The sequence below is a fragment of the Notechis scutatus genome, chromosome 4, assembly GCF_049901735.1.
Source record: "Notechis scutatus isolate UNSWTSFEM ecotype Mainland chromosome 4, rNotScu1.2, whole genome shotgun sequence".
NCBI lineage: Eukaryota > Metazoa > Chordata > Lepidosauria > Squamata > Elapidae > Notechis > Notechis scutatus.
Genome location: NC_142012.1, coordinates 123,677,866 through 123,695,462, shown reverse-complemented (window position 1 = coordinate 123,695,462; position 17,597 = coordinate 123,677,866). Strand labels below are relative to the sequence as shown.

General features: G+C 38.2%; 1 protein-coding gene across 3 annotated transcripts in view; it reads left to right on the top strand.

The window, feature by feature from the left end:
* The window catches only part of SLIT1 (slit guidance ligand 1), a 135,510-nt gene that overhangs the window by 90,208 nt on the left and 27,705 nt on the right, over positions 1-17,597 (top strand). For all 3 annotated transcript variants that reach the window (XM_026673147.2, XM_087964700.1, XM_087964701.1), the window contains exons 5-16: positions 2,894-2,965; positions 4,312-4,383; positions 6,026-6,097; positions 7,248-7,411; positions 9,499-9,646; positions 10,261-10,332; positions 10,892-10,963; positions 11,660-11,731; positions 12,627-12,770; positions 13,250-13,413; positions 14,074-14,097; positions 15,511-15,655. In XM_026673147.2, coding sequence (XP_026528932.2) covers positions 2,894-2,965; positions 4,312-4,383; positions 6,026-6,097; positions 7,248-7,411; positions 9,499-9,646; positions 10,261-10,332; positions 10,892-10,963; positions 11,660-11,731; positions 12,627-12,770; positions 13,250-13,413; positions 14,074-14,097; positions 15,511-15,655 — 1,221 coding nt within the window. The remainder of the gene's footprint in view (positions 1-2,893; positions 2,966-4,311; positions 4,384-6,025; positions 6,098-7,247; positions 7,412-9,498; positions 9,647-10,260; positions 10,333-10,891; positions 10,964-11,659; positions 11,732-12,626; positions 12,771-13,249; positions 13,414-14,073; positions 14,098-15,510; positions 15,656-17,597) is intronic.

The window sequence follows — 17,597 nt, the reverse complement described above, 5'->3', positions numbered from 1 at the left end:
GACTTGCTCCAAAGTGTTATTTATCAACATTGGAGCAGTTCATGTCTGGGAAAGTGGCAGCTTAATGTTCCCTGGAAAAGCCATGAAACTGAAATCAGAGTTGTACAAAAGAACCCCTTCCTTTCCTCCAGGGGAAAAAAGATCCTGAAGGAAGCTGTCTCTGGAAGAGAAGATCTCTAAAGGTCAGACACTTCGTTATTCTTCCAAGCCCTGCAATCCCACAGTTCTGTGGCAGTTTTACAGAGGTCTTGTTGACTAACAGCAGAAGAGAGGCAACAATCCAAAAGTGAATAAAAATTCTCAATAGGAAGGAGTGTATGAGCTGAGCTGATACATCTTCGGGGATCTATTAAATCTATCAATGCTGTCCCATTTTATAATAAAGCAATTTATATGGTTTAAGAAATTGGAATGAAAAACTTAAATTGTGAGAAAAACAGTACTCTTGAAGATTGTCCCTACAGAGAATTTTATTCTTTCATGCTTTCATGTTTGTGTTGCTACTGAAAAGCACAGGTTGGTGGCACAGAATTGACAGAAACTCCTTGGTTTCTTGGCAGAACAATGGTCCCTATTAAACCTTTGTTTTGGTCACCAGGATGTTTAATAGTAATACTCAGTGAATTAGTATATACTGCCATACTAGTGGACCACTAGAGTGTGTGCACTACTAATCATTGCCTGGGGCAACTTTCTGAACTAGGGAGAAGAAAGAGGCAAAAAAAAATCTGCCTCGTATAAAGCAGTCCTGTGAGGAAATGAAGGCAGGTGTTTTCAAGGCAATACTTTCTCTCCATGAGCAGAAAATGCCCAATGTAATTTGTGCAGCAAGATATGAAACTAGTTCTGTCTCTCCTAAGGCTAACAGATCTGTTTTGCAAAAACCCAGACACCTACTAGATGGCAGAGTTGCTTGGTGTTTTGCAAACCACATCTGATAGCCTTAGCTTTCATCAGCACAAATGCATTGCATATCTATTATAAAAGAAATGTTTCTACTATGCCATGAATCACTTATGATTGGTTGCTTGGCACAAAATGTGCAGTAATCAGGACATCTCCAATGTACATGTCAAATCCAGATGTTCTATCTCAAAGATCTTAGAAACAAGACACTATAAACAGAATGGAGGGATATGCCCAATGTCAATTAAAAGCCTATTCTGCCCCCTGCTGGAATCTAGTTCAACATATTGTCATTCAATTATTTGCAAACTGTTGAACAATGTAGTGCAGTATGTGTCTTTGTGTGTGTCTGTGTGTGTATGTCTGTGTTTGAAAGAGTGAGTTTTATACATTGTAATCCACTAATATGTAATGAATTCCACAGTCTTATCTTGGTAGCTTTTATTTATGCTGTGAAATACACAGTCCATCAACTTCAAACAAATCAGCCACATAGCAACAAAAGAATTACTGTACAAAAGAAAGAACTCTGAGAGACATAACTGATTTCAACATCTATTGAACATCCTTAAGCACAGTTTAAATGTTTTAGTAAAGTATGATTCAGAACATAAAAAAGTTAAAGATTGTATGTCAAATGGATGAAGAATTTAAATATTTAGGGTAGAGGTACAAAGTGGGAATTTGAATAGAAGAGCATCAAATATTTTGAAAATTATACTTAGAATTGTACACAACATTTTATCTTTGGTATGATATTCCAGTTTTGATTTCTATAATGAATAATGCTTTTCCCCAAAAATGTTGAAAAAGATTTTAGAGGTTGGATCATTTTTCTTTTTTTCAAGTGTGGTAGCAATGTTGCAAAGTACAACAATACTGGAAATGTTTAAAAGTAGAATGGGAAAAAATTGGAAAGTTGTAATTCCATTACAACCTGAGATAGTTTTATTAAATTGTGCTGAACCATTTATCCCTTCAATGGATCCTATGTGATTTTTACTGGAAAAGTTCTTTGATTCATTCTTTGGAAGAAAGGCTAACTAAACGGTGAGAGTATTCTTAAATAATATCCTAATTGAAAAATAAATCCAATTTAAAATTTAATTGTAATTGGAAACTACTTGGACTATAATGTACTGTAAGAGCTATCTAAATATCTTAATTTGAAGATGTTTCAAATTATACTTATACGATCAGTAAAACTTACAGTATTGATTTTATACTATTGTTTATGGACTTGTTACTGATTTCTGCTGTGTTAACCAAGAACATTTAGTTTTAAGTTCCACAGGGATGTTTGAATGCTGTTGAAACATCATCAATTTTATAAGTCTTTAGTGACATATTGGAATATGTTACTTTATTATCTTAGATTTTTTTGTTTGCTCCACAGTACTTTGTTATTAGTGTCTTATTTCTTGTTCGTACATATTTTTCTATATTTACCTATAGCAAAATTATTCATTTAGTATTTAAAAAATACTAACTGAATGAAGAAAAAAGTGGACAAGTTAAGTTGAAAGAAAAAGACAGAGCACAGAGATCTGTGAATCAGGATTTCAATGTGGCTCACAACATACATGCCCAAATCCAAGGATACATATTTTTTCTTTTAAAAAAAAGTTAAAATACTGACATATAAGATTTTTCAATAAATGCAAGAAGAGTTCCTTGAACTTCTTAAAACTAAATCATTAATTATAGGAATAGGTCACAAAATCTTTCTGTTGCAAAGTTATTCAAAGTAACAATTATTAAAAAGAGCAGACAATGTGGAATCATTATTTCCAGAACTCATTCTTGATTAGGTGCCATCAAATCAGTGTTGACTGCTGGCAACAACATGGATAATTCTGATGTGTGTAACAATAATAAAGATGACCAAGCATCTGGGGTCCACTAGGCCTTGTCTTCTATTGCCTTGTCAGCCCTCTTCCTCTTAATTGATAAATTCTTTTTTCTTCTTCAAATTTCTCTTTTGCAGAGACCTGAGTGAGAACTTTCTTCAGGCTGTGCCTAGAAAGGCATTCCGTGGAGCCACTGATCTCAAGAATTTGTGAGTGACTATGGTAGACAGGATAGTGTGCCATTGCATTATGCTGTTGATTTTATCATTGATTGTGTGCCATTAAATCACTTTTGCCTCAACGGCCACCTATAACAGAGTTGGAAGGGACCTTGGAGGTCTTCTAGTCAACCCCCCTGCTCAGGCAGGAAACCCTATAGCATTTCAGACAAATGGTTGTCCAATCTCCTCTTAAAAACCTCCAGTGTTGGTACACCCACAACTTCTGGAAGCATGTTGTTCCATGGATTAATTGTTTTAACTGTCAGGAAATTTCTCCTTATTTTTAGGTTGCTTTTCTCTTTGATAAGTTATCACCCATTGCTTCTTGTCCTGCCTTCAGGTGTTTTGGAGAATATAGATTGGCCCCCCAAAATTTTAAAACAATTTTTAATTAAAGATTACAAATAGAAAGAATAAAAACTATATAAACTAAAAAAAATATAAGAATAAAAAAAGAGAAAAGAAGTAACTTCCCCATTCACCCCGATAAGTACAATGTAAATAATTTATCACCATATTTATCACAGCATGTACTCTCTTCACCTCATATCTCATCTCTTAACTAAAATCAAAGCCCAAATTCTTGTCATTTGTTCTTTATCAGAAAAAAATCTACAAGGGGTGCCAAATATAACTAATTATCTATCTTAAACTTGATCAAATAAGCCAATCTTATATTTCTTGTCTTTGCAGCTTTGGATTTTCTTTTCATGGAAACAGCAACAACTAGACATCCCAAAGAGTTTAATCTAGCCACTTCATAAACATATAATTAGCACTCTGAAACCTAAAGAGTTCATCATCTGATATTATATTGTCAATCCATTTTCATTATCTATTCATGTGGTTTTCTTGGTATAATAGAGAGGTGGCTTATTATTGCCTTTCTCACATAGTATGAAATGATGGCTTTGCCATCCTCACTAACCTCTCCAGCTCTTCTTACATCACTGCTGCTCCACATAAATGCTTTCTTGCTTTAGATGGGCAGCCAAGTGACCTTCATGACTTGGATACTCTGGTGGGAATATGTACTCTTGGCATACATATTTTTATTCACCCCTCCCAGGAACCTACCTATGCAAAGGAAGATAAATAGGTTATGCCACTTATTATGCAATATTTGTGGACACTGTTCCACCCGAATCATAATCTCCCCAATCAAACCTTCCCATCCTTTGTTCTTGCAGTTCTCTAATCCTCCTTATTTCTGATCACAGTTTTCTTGTATTCCTACACTTCTCATCTGCTAAAGCTGTGCTGATGTAGGGAACATCTTACTATACAGTACATCTAGCTTAGATAGCAGTTTTATCCTATCTTTCTTCAAACAGGCAGCTGGACAAGAACCATATAAGTTGCATTGAAGAAGGGGCCTTTCGTGCTCTCCGGGGGTTGGAAGTATTGTAAGTATCTCTCTTAATGAAATATACAAGAGTCCACTTTGTAGCCTTCCCCAATCTCAGGATTTTCCAAATGTATGGATTCCAAATCTCAGAGTTATTATTACCGGTAGTAGTTATGCCGTTTGCAGAATTTTGGAGTTGAATTCCACATGTGCGGAGGTGGTATTCAGCAGGTTCTGACCAATTCTGGAAAACCGGTAGCAGAAATTTTAAGTAGTTCGGAGAACCAGCAAATACCACCTCTGACTGGAGATTTTACAGTATCCTTCCCCTGCCACGCCCACCAAGCTACGCCCACAGAACCGGTAGTAAAAAAAATTGAATCCCTCCACTGCACACGTGGGCACCAGGATGGAAAAGGTGTTCTTATCTTTTGCATCCCAGATTGAGTTACAGGCTTAGAAGCCATGGCCAACGTACTCTCAGATCACCCCCTTTGAAAGTGGATTTTGTAAGAGAATTCATAGAACCCATGACTGCCCTTCCATTTGTGGAGAGTCATTTAGTAGATAAATAAATGGTTATCAAACTGAGAAGGGGTCCCCCATATGTGATTGATAGGAATTTGTGTTTCTACTGAACACTTAATCTGATAGTCTAAAGTGGCTCAGGGTGCCCAGCTTCCTCTCCCAGGCTGTGGCTGATAAGGACAGCAATTGCTTCCTAGTTTGGGGAACGGAGAGGTTTAGATATGGCTGCTCTTGGGGGAACTGTGGTCGTGATGGGCGTGGGGGAATATGATGAGAGTCAGAGTGACTTCTTTTCAGGGACCATGAGGCTGATGTTTGCTCCTGGTTTGGTGGTCAGTTCCTCAGTCTAAGCCCTGGTATCCTGTCAGCAGATTTTCAGAGGCTTTTAGCTGCTGCTTCTGAATGCAAGTTTAGTTTGTAAGAACTAAACTCCCCTTATGAATAATTTAGTACTGATTGGTAATTCATGATGAGTAATTTAGAGGGCTAACTGGGCATGTATCACTTCGGGAGCTATATCCAGTTAGGGTTTGAGTCTGGCATCAGCAGAGATCCCGGGGCAGGGTGGAAGTGTGGCAATTGTCATTTGGGATCTCATATGGCTTTCAGAACACTGTACCACAGGTCACTGGATATGAAACCCTGCTCATTAAGCTGACCTGTAGGGATCAATTGGGTTTTGTGCTGTTGTAGTTTTCCCTGCTGCATAGCAATCTCTTTGCCTGAGCTCCTTGGTACCATTTCTGGATTGGGAGTGGAATTCCCCAGACTTAATGCCTTTTGGTATCTGACACACCACCTCTTCCTGATTACATCTGCCTGCCCCATGAGTCTGGTGGAGAAGACATGCTGTAGGTTCTGTCTGCCAGGGAATTACATCTGGTGGGTCCCAGGAGGTGGGCCTTTTCTGCCATGGTGCCGACCTTGTGGAATCTTCTTCCCCAATGTTTTTTTATTTTTTTAACTGTGACTGTTTTAATGTATTTGTTTCTAATTAAGTTTAAATTAAGTCACTGCTCAGACTCACTTTCTTGTGAGGTGGACTAAAAATATAATAAATAACAGATGATAGATAGATAAATAGGTAGGTAGGTAGGTAGGTAGATGACGGATAGTTAAAATCATATATTTCAAGTATTAAGTGATGCTTTTCCTTTTTCTCATTCCTGCAGGACTTTGAACAACAACAATATCAGCTCCATACCCATCTCCAGCTTCAATCATATGCCCAAACTGCGCACTTTGTGAGCACGCAAGGAAATGGCTCCTGGGTGTGATAGGGTGGGGGAGGTAGAAGCTTATTGACTGGGTATCATATGTATCACGATGAACCAGAAATTAATAAATATAAGGGGCTCTGATGGAAATTTTAGATTTTGCAGATTACCTTTAGAATTAATGTTTTCACAGTATGAAATCCTCCCAACATGCTGGGTCTTATTATGTGGAGTTCTATAATAATAAGAGACTCATAGCAGATGTTAACATGTAGCCAAACTAGGGTACTTTGGAAAACCTAAATGGGGACAATACTGGTAGTTCTTGGATAGAAGAACACCAGAAAATCTCTGAGCTATAAGCTGGACTGGAAAGCAAAAAACAAAAACTTGGTGAAATCATGAACCAATTCTTATGTTGCTATAAAAACTACTTGTACAAATCCAGGTAGACATTAAAGCTTGACTTGTGAGATACCATAATAACTTGGGAAGATCTTCAAAAGTTTAGCTGTGTGGCCAAGGACATGTAATTCACACAATCACAAAACCAGTCAAATCTCTTTATTAGGTGTTCAGGCAACATACAGTAAAAAACAAAAACCATTTAGGAAACATAGAATCCAACCCAATTTCAAAAAGTATATAGTATCCCACAAGATCTAGCAAGACATCTATCATCGGTAGCCTTTCCCCCATTGGCTTGGCCACTGTTGCCAATCAATGCTTGAGAGATATGTTCTGTGATGCTCAGCTTTAGCCATGATGCTTCTTTGGCTACTTTTTCTCCAGTTCTTTTTTTTTTTTTGAAGACTTGATAAACAAAATTGGACAATTAATTGTGTTTATGATTCTTACCATACAACAGACTGAATGGAATTAATTAACTTGGACATGACTCAGTCTGATGTTGGTTATTGGGTTAGTTGACTATCTCAAATGGCCCTTTTTTGAGTGCCTTCCAGGAGCAGTGTGGGTGGGTGACCATCTCAACCCACTTCTTATTGTGGAATTCATTCCTAATCCTATAGAATCAGAATCTCCTTTCAAGAAAATGTCCCCAAGTCAAATTCATAAGCTTTATCCTAGTCTCTAGAACTGGCTTTGCAAATCAGAAGTATCAAGCAAAGGATGCTTTTTGTTTCTTTCCTCCCACACCTTTACTTTGTCTCTGCAGCCGCTTGCACTCCAATCAGCTGATCTGTGATTGTCATTTGGGTTGGCTTTCCCAGTGGCTCCGCCAGCGACCTACTATTGGACTCTTCACACAATGTGCTGGTCCCCCATCCCTTCGTGGTCTAAATGTTGCAGAAATCCAAAAGAATGAATTCAGCTGCTCAGGTCAGTGGCATCAGCAAAGTGCTAGGAGCTTTCTCTGTGGGGGCAGAATGAATTTTTTTCCAAGCCTTGGACGAAAATCCTCTTAGGATTCCCAGAACTACCAGAGGGAGGGTCTTGCCTGCTTTCAGGTTCAAGACCGGATAGCTGGCACTTGTACCAAAGAGTCAGTGGTTAAGCCTGCCAATTTGCCTTCCACATATAACTACTCTTTCTTTTACGATAATATGATCTCAGCACTCCTATTTCTACTTTTAGTTAATGCAGAGTAGAAATTGTTTTATGCTGCAACAATTACCTGTGATTCTGAAGAGAATTCTGTTTGTCATGGGTTCTCTGGATTGATCAAATAACATCTAGCATACAAGGATCTTCATGTGAACCCAGCCCATTTTAAAATATTATTATTGTTTGAGGCATATCAAGGATAGAAGTACATTTATTTCTCTGTAAGAGTTACTCCTTCAGCCAGATAATTATCCAAGTGACATTCAACTAAAGCATGCATCAGAGCTTCACAATTACTTCTCCTTCCCCCTGCCTTCTGGCATCTGCCTTTAAAGAAGGGGCGAATGTAGCACATTGTTTATGACCTAATTACTGTACCATTCCAAGATGAAATATCTTCCTGCCTTCAATAATATTGCTTCTGTTAATATAGTAGCATGACTGTCCTAAGCTGTAACAGGGCATAGAGCTATTACTAAATTCTCCAAGGAGTAAAGCCAATTGGACAATTGGACAACTGATTGGGATTATGATTCTTAACATACAAAAGACTGAATGGAGTTGATTAACCTGGGCATGACTCAGTCTGAGGTTGGTTAGTGGATTAGTTGACTAACTCAAATGGCCCTTTTTTGAGTGCCTTCCGGGAACAGTGGGTGGGTGAATGCCATCATTGTAGAGGCAAACAGAAATCTGGGTGACCATTTCAATCTACTTTTTAATGCAGGTAAAAACCTAACCAGCAACCTCTTGCAGCTAACACAGTGTTAATGCTTTTGGATGGTTTCCTCTGTTTGGATGTCTGCACCAGACAGATAGACCTTATGTCATGCTGTCTTCCTTCTTCCACAGAAATGTTTATTCTATTTCCTCTTCAGTAATTTTCAATCACACTATAACATGGATCTCTTCAGGAGACAGTATAATATCTTCACTTGCTAGCTATCCTTTTTCTTTAAAACATCTCCAATATTACTACTAGCTTCCTGCCACCTCCAATTTCAACTTTTTCTTTCTATAAAAGACTATGTGCGTGAGTGTGTGTGCGTGTTAAATCTTTTCTCACAGTTAAAAGCCGTGTAAACTCTTCAAATCCGAAATAAAAATATAATCATTATACCACCTTTTCCCTCTGCACCTGGAAAGAGTGTAGATTAGAAATATGTAAATATCTAAAAATAATAAGTCCATATTTGATTTGAGACTGCAAGAAATCATTGCCTACTGGAACTGATGCCTCTCATATTCATTTTGAACTAATACCGAGTTCAAACTTTGAGGGACAGGAAGTATACAAACTGTAAAAAGAAAGGAGCAAATATGCCCTTAAACAAGGCTGAGTGGGCAATGAGTAAATAAATCAGAGAGAATGGAAAAAGCAGGTTAGCAATGTGAGAGAACAGAGAACGTGAACACCTTATATATCATTTTATGATCTCACAGAAATAGAAGCTGTATGGTAGGGATAATGCGAGACTGGAAAAAAGATGGGAGAAAATGAGAAAAGATTTGACCCTGTGTTGAAAGATGTTGCTCCATCGAGTAAATGCCTTTGCTTAGGTCAGGGGTGTCCAACCTTGGCAACTTTAAGACTTGTGGACTTCAACTCCCAGAATTCCTCAGCCAGCAAAGCTGGCTGAGGAATTCTGGGAGTTGAAGTCCACAAGTCTTAAAGTTGCCAAGGTTGGACACCCCTGGCTTAGGTCAAGCCAAATATTCCCCACATTATAACATGATATCCACTAGCAAAGATTAAGGGCATGTACAAAAACCTGTTTCTCTGTTTGCACTGCAGAAGCATTCATTCATCTTTGCTCCTCTTGTATAGAGAATCCAATAACTTTCTCCTTTTCTCTCTCCAGGCCAAGATGATGCTACCAGAACCCACATCTGCAGTTTTTCATCTGGGTCCTGTCCTGCCATGTGTACTTGTAGCAATGGCATTGTAGATTGTCGTGGCAAAGGTCTAACAGCCATTCCTGCCAACTTACCAGAAACCATGACAGAGATGTGAGTAGGAACATGTTGGGTAGGAAATAATTATGTGATCTAGTAGCAGTGGAGTTAGGGGCAATTTTATCTAGGAGGGTTGTTGTTGTTTTGGCTCTAAATGAGGCTACACTGCCCAGATTAGACTTGAACACAATCTGATGGTTTATCCAGGCTTAAATACAATTTGTAACTAAGTCATGCATTATGTCCAAGTAACTATACTAGGAAAATGAATTATGTAGATTTGCAGATTGAGATAATTGAGAAATTGTTTACTGTGTGATCATGCAATTACATCCACATAAGTAGCATGCAAATTAATGTACAATGTGCTGAATAGCAAAGTGTGTATATGATTATATTGCTTCACTAAATGTAAAACTCTGCATGGATTTCCAAAACATATAATACATCCATTTAATTGTATAAAAATATTATTAATTAATCTGCAAGCTGAGCTGAAAGTCATGCTAATTTGACTCATGTACAGATAGGGGAAAAAACTCTCCTTTCTCTTACGCAGATGATTCTGTTTGCTCTCTAAAATGCCCCTACTGAATAATATGGTATTTCATCTATTTTTATTGGTGTACCCCAGTTGTTTTCTTTCTAATGCTTGGCTTATAACATAGACGTCTGGAACTCAATGGCATCAAGTCCATCCCTCCTGGAGCCTTCTCATCATACAAGAAGCTGCGTAGGATGTGAGTGTCTTGATACAGATCATTTCCATCCAATCATTCAGCTTCTGTCAATTACATTTCTCCCCACCTTTGGATTAGTCTATGCTTTCTTGGCTTTGTGCAGTCTTTGCTCATTATACAATTAACTTTTTATTCTTGATGTCTATCTATTATCCATAGAGGAAAGGATAAACTGGACAAAAAATTAGGTTGATGAGACCTAAATCAGAGACAAGGCATTTGAAATCCACAGGTGTGGTTAGTTATCCTTAAACAGGAAGAATGAATCCAACTCTGAATCTCAGGAGAGTGGTGCAAGAATATATTATGTCATGTGGGTAAAGAATGGAAGAAATGAGGAATAGGCCAAGGGTTATATATTTCTTCAGCTTTCCAAGATTGTCAAGTGGTCCCTTTGCTGTCCATCATTGTCACAGAAAATATCTACTTATTGTTATCTATAATTCAAGACTTTTAAGCTTGAAATGGCAAATACTGTTTGGGGAAAGAGTTTATAGGGAAGAAAAGTGGCAAGGGTTTTGAGTGTTTGTGAAAGTTGATTTTGTCCTATATGTTTTAGAGACCTCAGCAACAATCAGATTTCAGAAATTGCACCTGATGCTTTCCAAGGCCTTCGTTCACTCAACTCTCTGTGAGTAGTCAGTGGGGGAAAACATATGAAATATATTACTACAGTTAGGGATGCAAATTCCTGCTTGCATGTTGAGAAAGAATGTTCTTCTTTCGTAACTCCACTTGCACATCTTAACTGATGCCAACCAGAGTAATACACAATATCCTGCAAATGCCAAGCTGGAACTCCCTGAAGATGCAAATCTCTGTTCCTGTCATTCTTTGACCAATATTTTCTATAGCTATTTCAGTTTCTAGATACTGCCAAATCTCCTTCTTTAGAAATTCATTTGGCTCATCTCCTAAATACAATGCGTAGAATAGTTACCTCATAATTCATTTTCATAGTCAGTTAGTTAGTTTCAGAGAGAAAATATTTCTGTGAATCAGGTTTTCATGCCATTATGCTGATTAATTATACTACAGTATTGCAATTCTTCCTTTCAGGGGGTTTGCAGTGGAATGTTTGAAAACTGCTGCTTTATAGAGTTTTAGCTATTCGTCTGACTTAAGGAGCTGCATATTTTGGGTGTATTGGATACAATATTTATAGGAACCCAGTTTTTAATCTTTTTTAAATGCTAAAACGTTGTTGACATAAGGAAACTGTATATTTAAAAATGAGCCTAAGATTAAACAATACATGATAGCCTCCTCTCTCGATACACTATCCAGGGCATCGCTAATCCAAGGACTGATTTTATTTCTTTTTCAGAGTCTTGTATGGGAACAAGATCATGGAATTGCCCAAAGGAGTATTTGGGGGCCTCTATGCACTACAACTACTGTAAGCACCAATAAGTAATAAATAGCTAAGTGGCTATCTGGATATCAGCATAGTAGGAGACCGTTAGATGCCTCTATTACAGTCATCTAGAACTTCATTTCCAGTGACATAGTTATTATTTATTTTCAGAAACTAACAGCTTCCCCAATTGCTTAAAAACTAACGATACTGTACTCTGTTTTCCTCACTGCCTGCCTTACTCATTTATATTTTCCTCAGATTTTCACCCCTAGTCGCTATCATTTCATTTCCGGCACCAGCTTCTACATCTCTTCCTAGCCTACCTTTATTGCCCTTCCAGCTGCATTATTCCAGACGGAAACATTGTTTGTTGATAGCCCTATCAATCTTCCCTGCGGACTTTTCTCTCTGTCCCTTTACTTGGCTTGAATTAGGGATGGATAAATAGCTGTATACTTTTTGTCATTTTTCCCAACCTTAAATAAATTGCATCAGTTCTTAAAGACAACTACTGAAAGGTCATACACATTACCCTGTACATATATTTGTTTACTCTTTCTTCTAATCCACAGTTTTGCAAGCAGTTTCCATGACTCAGTTAAATGTGGTACATTATTCCTAGTGAGATGTGCATGAATACAGTTAATCATACAGTTTGAAAGATGCAAATATTATTTATTTATTTATTTATGCAATTTATTGGCTGCTTGAACGATGCAAATATTAAAGAATAACTTTACTTAATTTTCATATTGACTTCAGGTTAAAATGCAGGTTTAATTTATTTATTTGCGTGAGCTTTACTAGTAGTAACTTGGTGGGGTGCACCTGGGTAGGTCCTTTGCATAATGAGCAAATAATTTTGTCAAGTATCCAGTACTGTTATCACAGCATGTGCGCACATTACTACAGTATGATTGCTCCATCACTCCAGGCTACTGAATGCCAACAAGATTAACTGCATTCGGGCAGATGCCTTTGCTGATCTGCAGAACCTCTCACTGCTCTCTCTTTATGACAACAAGATCCAGACCCTGGCCAAAGGCACTTTTGCCACCCTGCGTGCCATCCAGACACTGTGAGTGCCAGCTTCCGTACAGATTTGTCCAGTAATGATGGGGTGGTAGGAGGATGGTAGAAGATTTGAATTCTGGAGTGCTAAGGGGAAGGCAGGCCAGAGTCTGGGGGAAAGGAACCAGGAGATTACCAGGAAGCTCATCAGGCAACTTTGGGTCAGCAAAATCCATTCCATGAGGTTGGTGTGAGGTAAAAGGAATGGAGGACAAAGTGACAAAGGCAGGTTATAAACCTAATGAATCCATAAATCATGAATTAATAAAATAAAATAAATTCCTAGAGGATGTTCCAGAGCCATTGACATGCCTCTATGATCTTTGAGAGCTGCCAAAGAGAGGGGCTACTGAAAAAGCATTCAGCTTTGCACTGGCTAGAAGCACCATCTTAGCAGCCACACATGGCTCTCAGATCAACCACCTGAGCTGCCCACAGATTCCTGAATGGTTTTACTCAGTTGTTCTTTTTTCTTTCCTCCTGCAGCCATCTGGCCCAGAACCCCTTTATTTGTGACTGCAACCTGAAGTGGCTGGCAGACTTCTTGCGTGCCAATCCTATTGAGACAAGTGGTGCTCGTTGTGCCAGTCCCCGGCGTTTGGCCAATAAGCGGATTGGACAGATCAAGAGCAAGAAATTCCGCTGTTCCCGTATGAGCTGCTTTCCTGCTATAGGGTTGCTTTTGAATTTGGGTCTAGGAGAGTGACAATGGGTGCCCTTTGCATATTCTAGTTAGCACACCTTTCAAGAGATTTTGTCTCAACACACAACAGACTATAAAAAAGATAAAGAAACGTTCTCCCATCTTTTCTTTCTTTCTTTCTTTCTTTCTTTCTTTCTTTCTTTCTTTCTTTCTTTCTTTCTTTCTTTCTTTCTTTCCTTCCTTCCTTCCTTCCTTCCTTCCTTCCTTCCTTCCTTCCTTCCTTCCTTCCTTCCTCCCTTCTTCCTTCCTTCCTTCACATAATGCCTCCTTTGCATTTCAGTACCTCCCATTTTTAAATATTATTGTGCTCAGAGATCTAAGGAATCACGATACATATAAACCATAAGCCGTCTTACACCCTGAAAGTGAACAACAGGAATGGCTTGGTTGAAATGACCAACTAGCCTGCAATTCAATCTCTTAGTTAATGTCTAGAACACAGAGATAGATCTGTTTACTATAAATTGGTTGACTAAGTGTTCTAACCTCTTCATTTGAAAAAAAAAAATCTTGTGCCAGAACATATGTACAGGCCTGCTCTAATATACCTGAAAGCGTTGTGTTTGCTGTATTTACATTAATATTCTTTGCCCACCTTTCTTTACAGCCAAGGAACAATACTTCATTCCAGGTAAAGGAAAATATTATAATGGCATATGATAGGATTGATGTATTTATTGAATGCATTTTTTTTGTTGAGCAGAAATTTCAGAATTGCCCTATAAGATGAATGGTTTATGTTAAAACTTCCAAGTGCGATTGAATGGCTTATGTTTAAATAACTTATGTTAAAACTTGCAGGTGTAGCTCAGTACTGGTGATTACCTGTAAAGTCTTTTGTGGCATAAGCCTTGTTATCTAAGGGAGCATCAATCTTCTGTAGTTTTTGCCTGTTGTGTATGCTTATCCAGAGTTGATGTATCCAGGATTCATCTATTAAGCAATATCATCTGATGGGTTCTAGAAAATGTGCCTTCACTGTTCATGTGCCCCCAGGACAACATTGTCTTCTCCTTCCCCAACCATGTTTAAAACAATCCTTAAAACGTAGTCTTTCCTTGGTTTAGAATGGATTACATGTGGGGTAATACAGGTAGTCCTTGACTTACAACAGTTTGTTTAGTGACCATTTGAAGTTACAATGGTACTGAAAAAAGGTGACTTATAACCATTTTTCACAGTTACAACCATTGCAGCATCTCCATGGTCATATGATCAAAATTCAGATGTTTGGCAACTGACTCATATTTATAATGGCTGCAGTGTCCCAAAGTCATGTGATCACCTTTTGTGACCTTCTGACAAGCCAAGTCAATGGGGAAGCCAGATTCCCTTAAACAACAGTGTTACTAACTTAACAACTGCAATGATTCACTTAACAAGTGAGGCAAGAAAGGTTATAAAATGGAGCAAAATTAACTTAATCAATGTCTCACCTAGCAACAGAAAGTTTGAGCTCAGTTGTGGTTGTAAGTTGAGGACTATGCAGCCAGGTACTTTATGCAACAGTGGCCTTGGTTACATGTTGCTACAGCAGCTCCAAAACAAGAATCCCCACTTCGGAGGCAGATGGAGAGAGCAATGTATAGCCTGAGTTAGTTAGAAGATGAACTGAAAACCCCAATGGGAAAATTGGTTTTCAGAGCAGAATTATAACTAGAGTTAACTTTTAAAAGCAAGCATTATGAGATCTATCCAAGCAAGAACAATGAGATCTGATGAAGTGGCATAAAACACTTATGTGGAACTGCCTTTATTCTTGACTATGAAATAGTAAGAGTACATTTGGAAGGCTAACCAATGGAAAATCCTGCTTAATATTCTTGCAGGCTGATCTATCAGGCTCTTTTTATTGAGAGCACAGGGGTAGAGAAAGGAAATATTTTGCTTTTGGAGATGATCCCTGCTCTTCTCTGTTGTGTGCAGAGAAGTGACAATGATTACACCCAAGTGTAGAGAGTAGTAAGGAGCATTTCCTTGTCTTTTAGAAGAAGGTTCCCTAGCAGTACAGCTATCTTTAATTCACACTTCATTTTTCTGGCAGGTACGGAGGATTATCACTTGAACAGTGAATGCCATAGTGATGTGGTTTGCCCAGCCAAGTGCCGCTGTGAAGCCAATGTGGTCGAGTGTTCCAATCTGAGGCTGACAAAGATCCCAGAGCGCCTCCCACAAGCTACTGCTGAATTGTAAGCTCTGAACTTGCCCTGCCCATCATCATTCATGTCTTTTCACAATCCAAACAGACTGCTCTTTCCTTCTTTGTCTTCCCTATGGCTCCTTCACACAATGAATTGTGAAGTGTTATTATTTTTAGGATGTGTTCTGCCACTGTTCCTAAATAAGATAAAGTGAGATGCAATACTATTCCATGTGCAGCCTCTTTGGAGAACTCTGTACAAATTTTATTTTTTATTTTATTTATTTGATTTGTCAATTGCTTACAAGATAATAAGTATAAGTATATACATAGTTATGAATACATGAAATGGGTACATATAAGAAAAATAAAAGAAACAATAGGACAGGGACGGTAGGCACGTTGGTGCGCTTATGCATGCCCCCTACAGACCTCTTAGGAAAGGGGTGAGGTCAATAGGAGACGGTCTAAGGTTAAAGTTTTTGGGGTTTGGGGAAGGAACCACAGAGTCAGGTAGAGTATTCCAGACATTGACCACTCTATTGCTGAAGTCGTATTTCCTGCAATCAAGTTTGTTGTGATTAACCTTGAGTTTGTATCTATTGTTTGCTCTTATGTTGTTATGGTTGAAGCTGAAGTATTCATTGACAGGTAGGACATTGCAGTGTATGATTTTATATACTATACTTAGATCAGACCGAAGGTGGTGTAGTTCTAGGTTGTCTAGGTCTAGAATTTTGAGTCTGGTGGCATAAGGTATTCTGCAACAAGTAGAGGAGTGGAGAACTCTTCTTGTAAAATATTTCTGGACTTTCTCAACTGTGTTAATATCAGATATAATGTGGGTTCCAGACTGATAAGCTGTATTCAAGTATTGGTCTAGCAAATGTTTTGTATGCTCTAGTTATTAGTGTAATATTACCAGAGGAAAAGCTACGTAAGATTAGGTTAACAACTCTTAATACCTTTTTGGCTATGTAGTTACAGTAGGCTCTAGCACTTAGATCATTAGAGATGAGTACTCCAAGATCCTTGACAGAGTTTGGATCATCAACAAGGTCTTGACTATTCAGCCTGTATTTTATTTTCTGATATATTTTTTTTTGCCAAAATGTAGGACAGAGCATTTATTTGTTGAGATTTGAAGTTACCATTTGTTTGACCATTCTGATTAATAGTCAAGGTCTTTTTGAAGGGTAGTAGTATTGTCTGTGGTGTTGAATAGCTTTACATCATGAAGTGAAGAGAACACAGTTGCTCTTGATATGATCACAGAGGTCATTTATGTAGAGTATGAAAAGAGTTGGTCCTAGAACACTGCCTTGGGGGACACCACTGTTGACAGGTACAAAATTTGATAGGACGCTCCCAATTTTGACCATTTGTTGTCTGTTTGACAGGAATGCTTCTATCCAGTTATGCAGATGTCCAGAGATACCATAAGATTTCATTTTTAGGAGTAGTTTGTCGTGTACCACTGAATCAAAGGCTTTACAGAAGTCTATTGCTTTGCCCTGATCGAGTTGTGTTGTCCATATGTTTTTGCAGTGTAAGAGTTGCAGATTACATGATAGTTTTTTCCTGAAACCAAATTGTTTATTAGAGAGTAGGTTGTTTGTTTCTAAGTGGAGGATGATGGATTGGTTAATAATTGATTCCGTGATTTTACAGGTGACGCAGCATAAAGAGATTGGTCTGTAATTTTCAATTAGGCTGGGGTCTCCCTTTTTGAAGATGGGGATGACCATGGTTTGTGACCATAGTTTTGGCAAGGAGCTGGTCCTGAAAGATTTTTCAAAGATTATGCTTAGAGGTTCAGCTATGGCAGTGGATAGCTTTTTTAAGAAGTAGGCACATATTCTGTCCGGTCCAATAGATAGAAATGGTTTTAGATTGTGTAGTGCTTTTTCAACATTGTCTTCTGTAAAATTGATTGTATTAGATCATTGTAGTTGTCTGTGGTTTGACTAGGAAATACTGGTCATGATCCA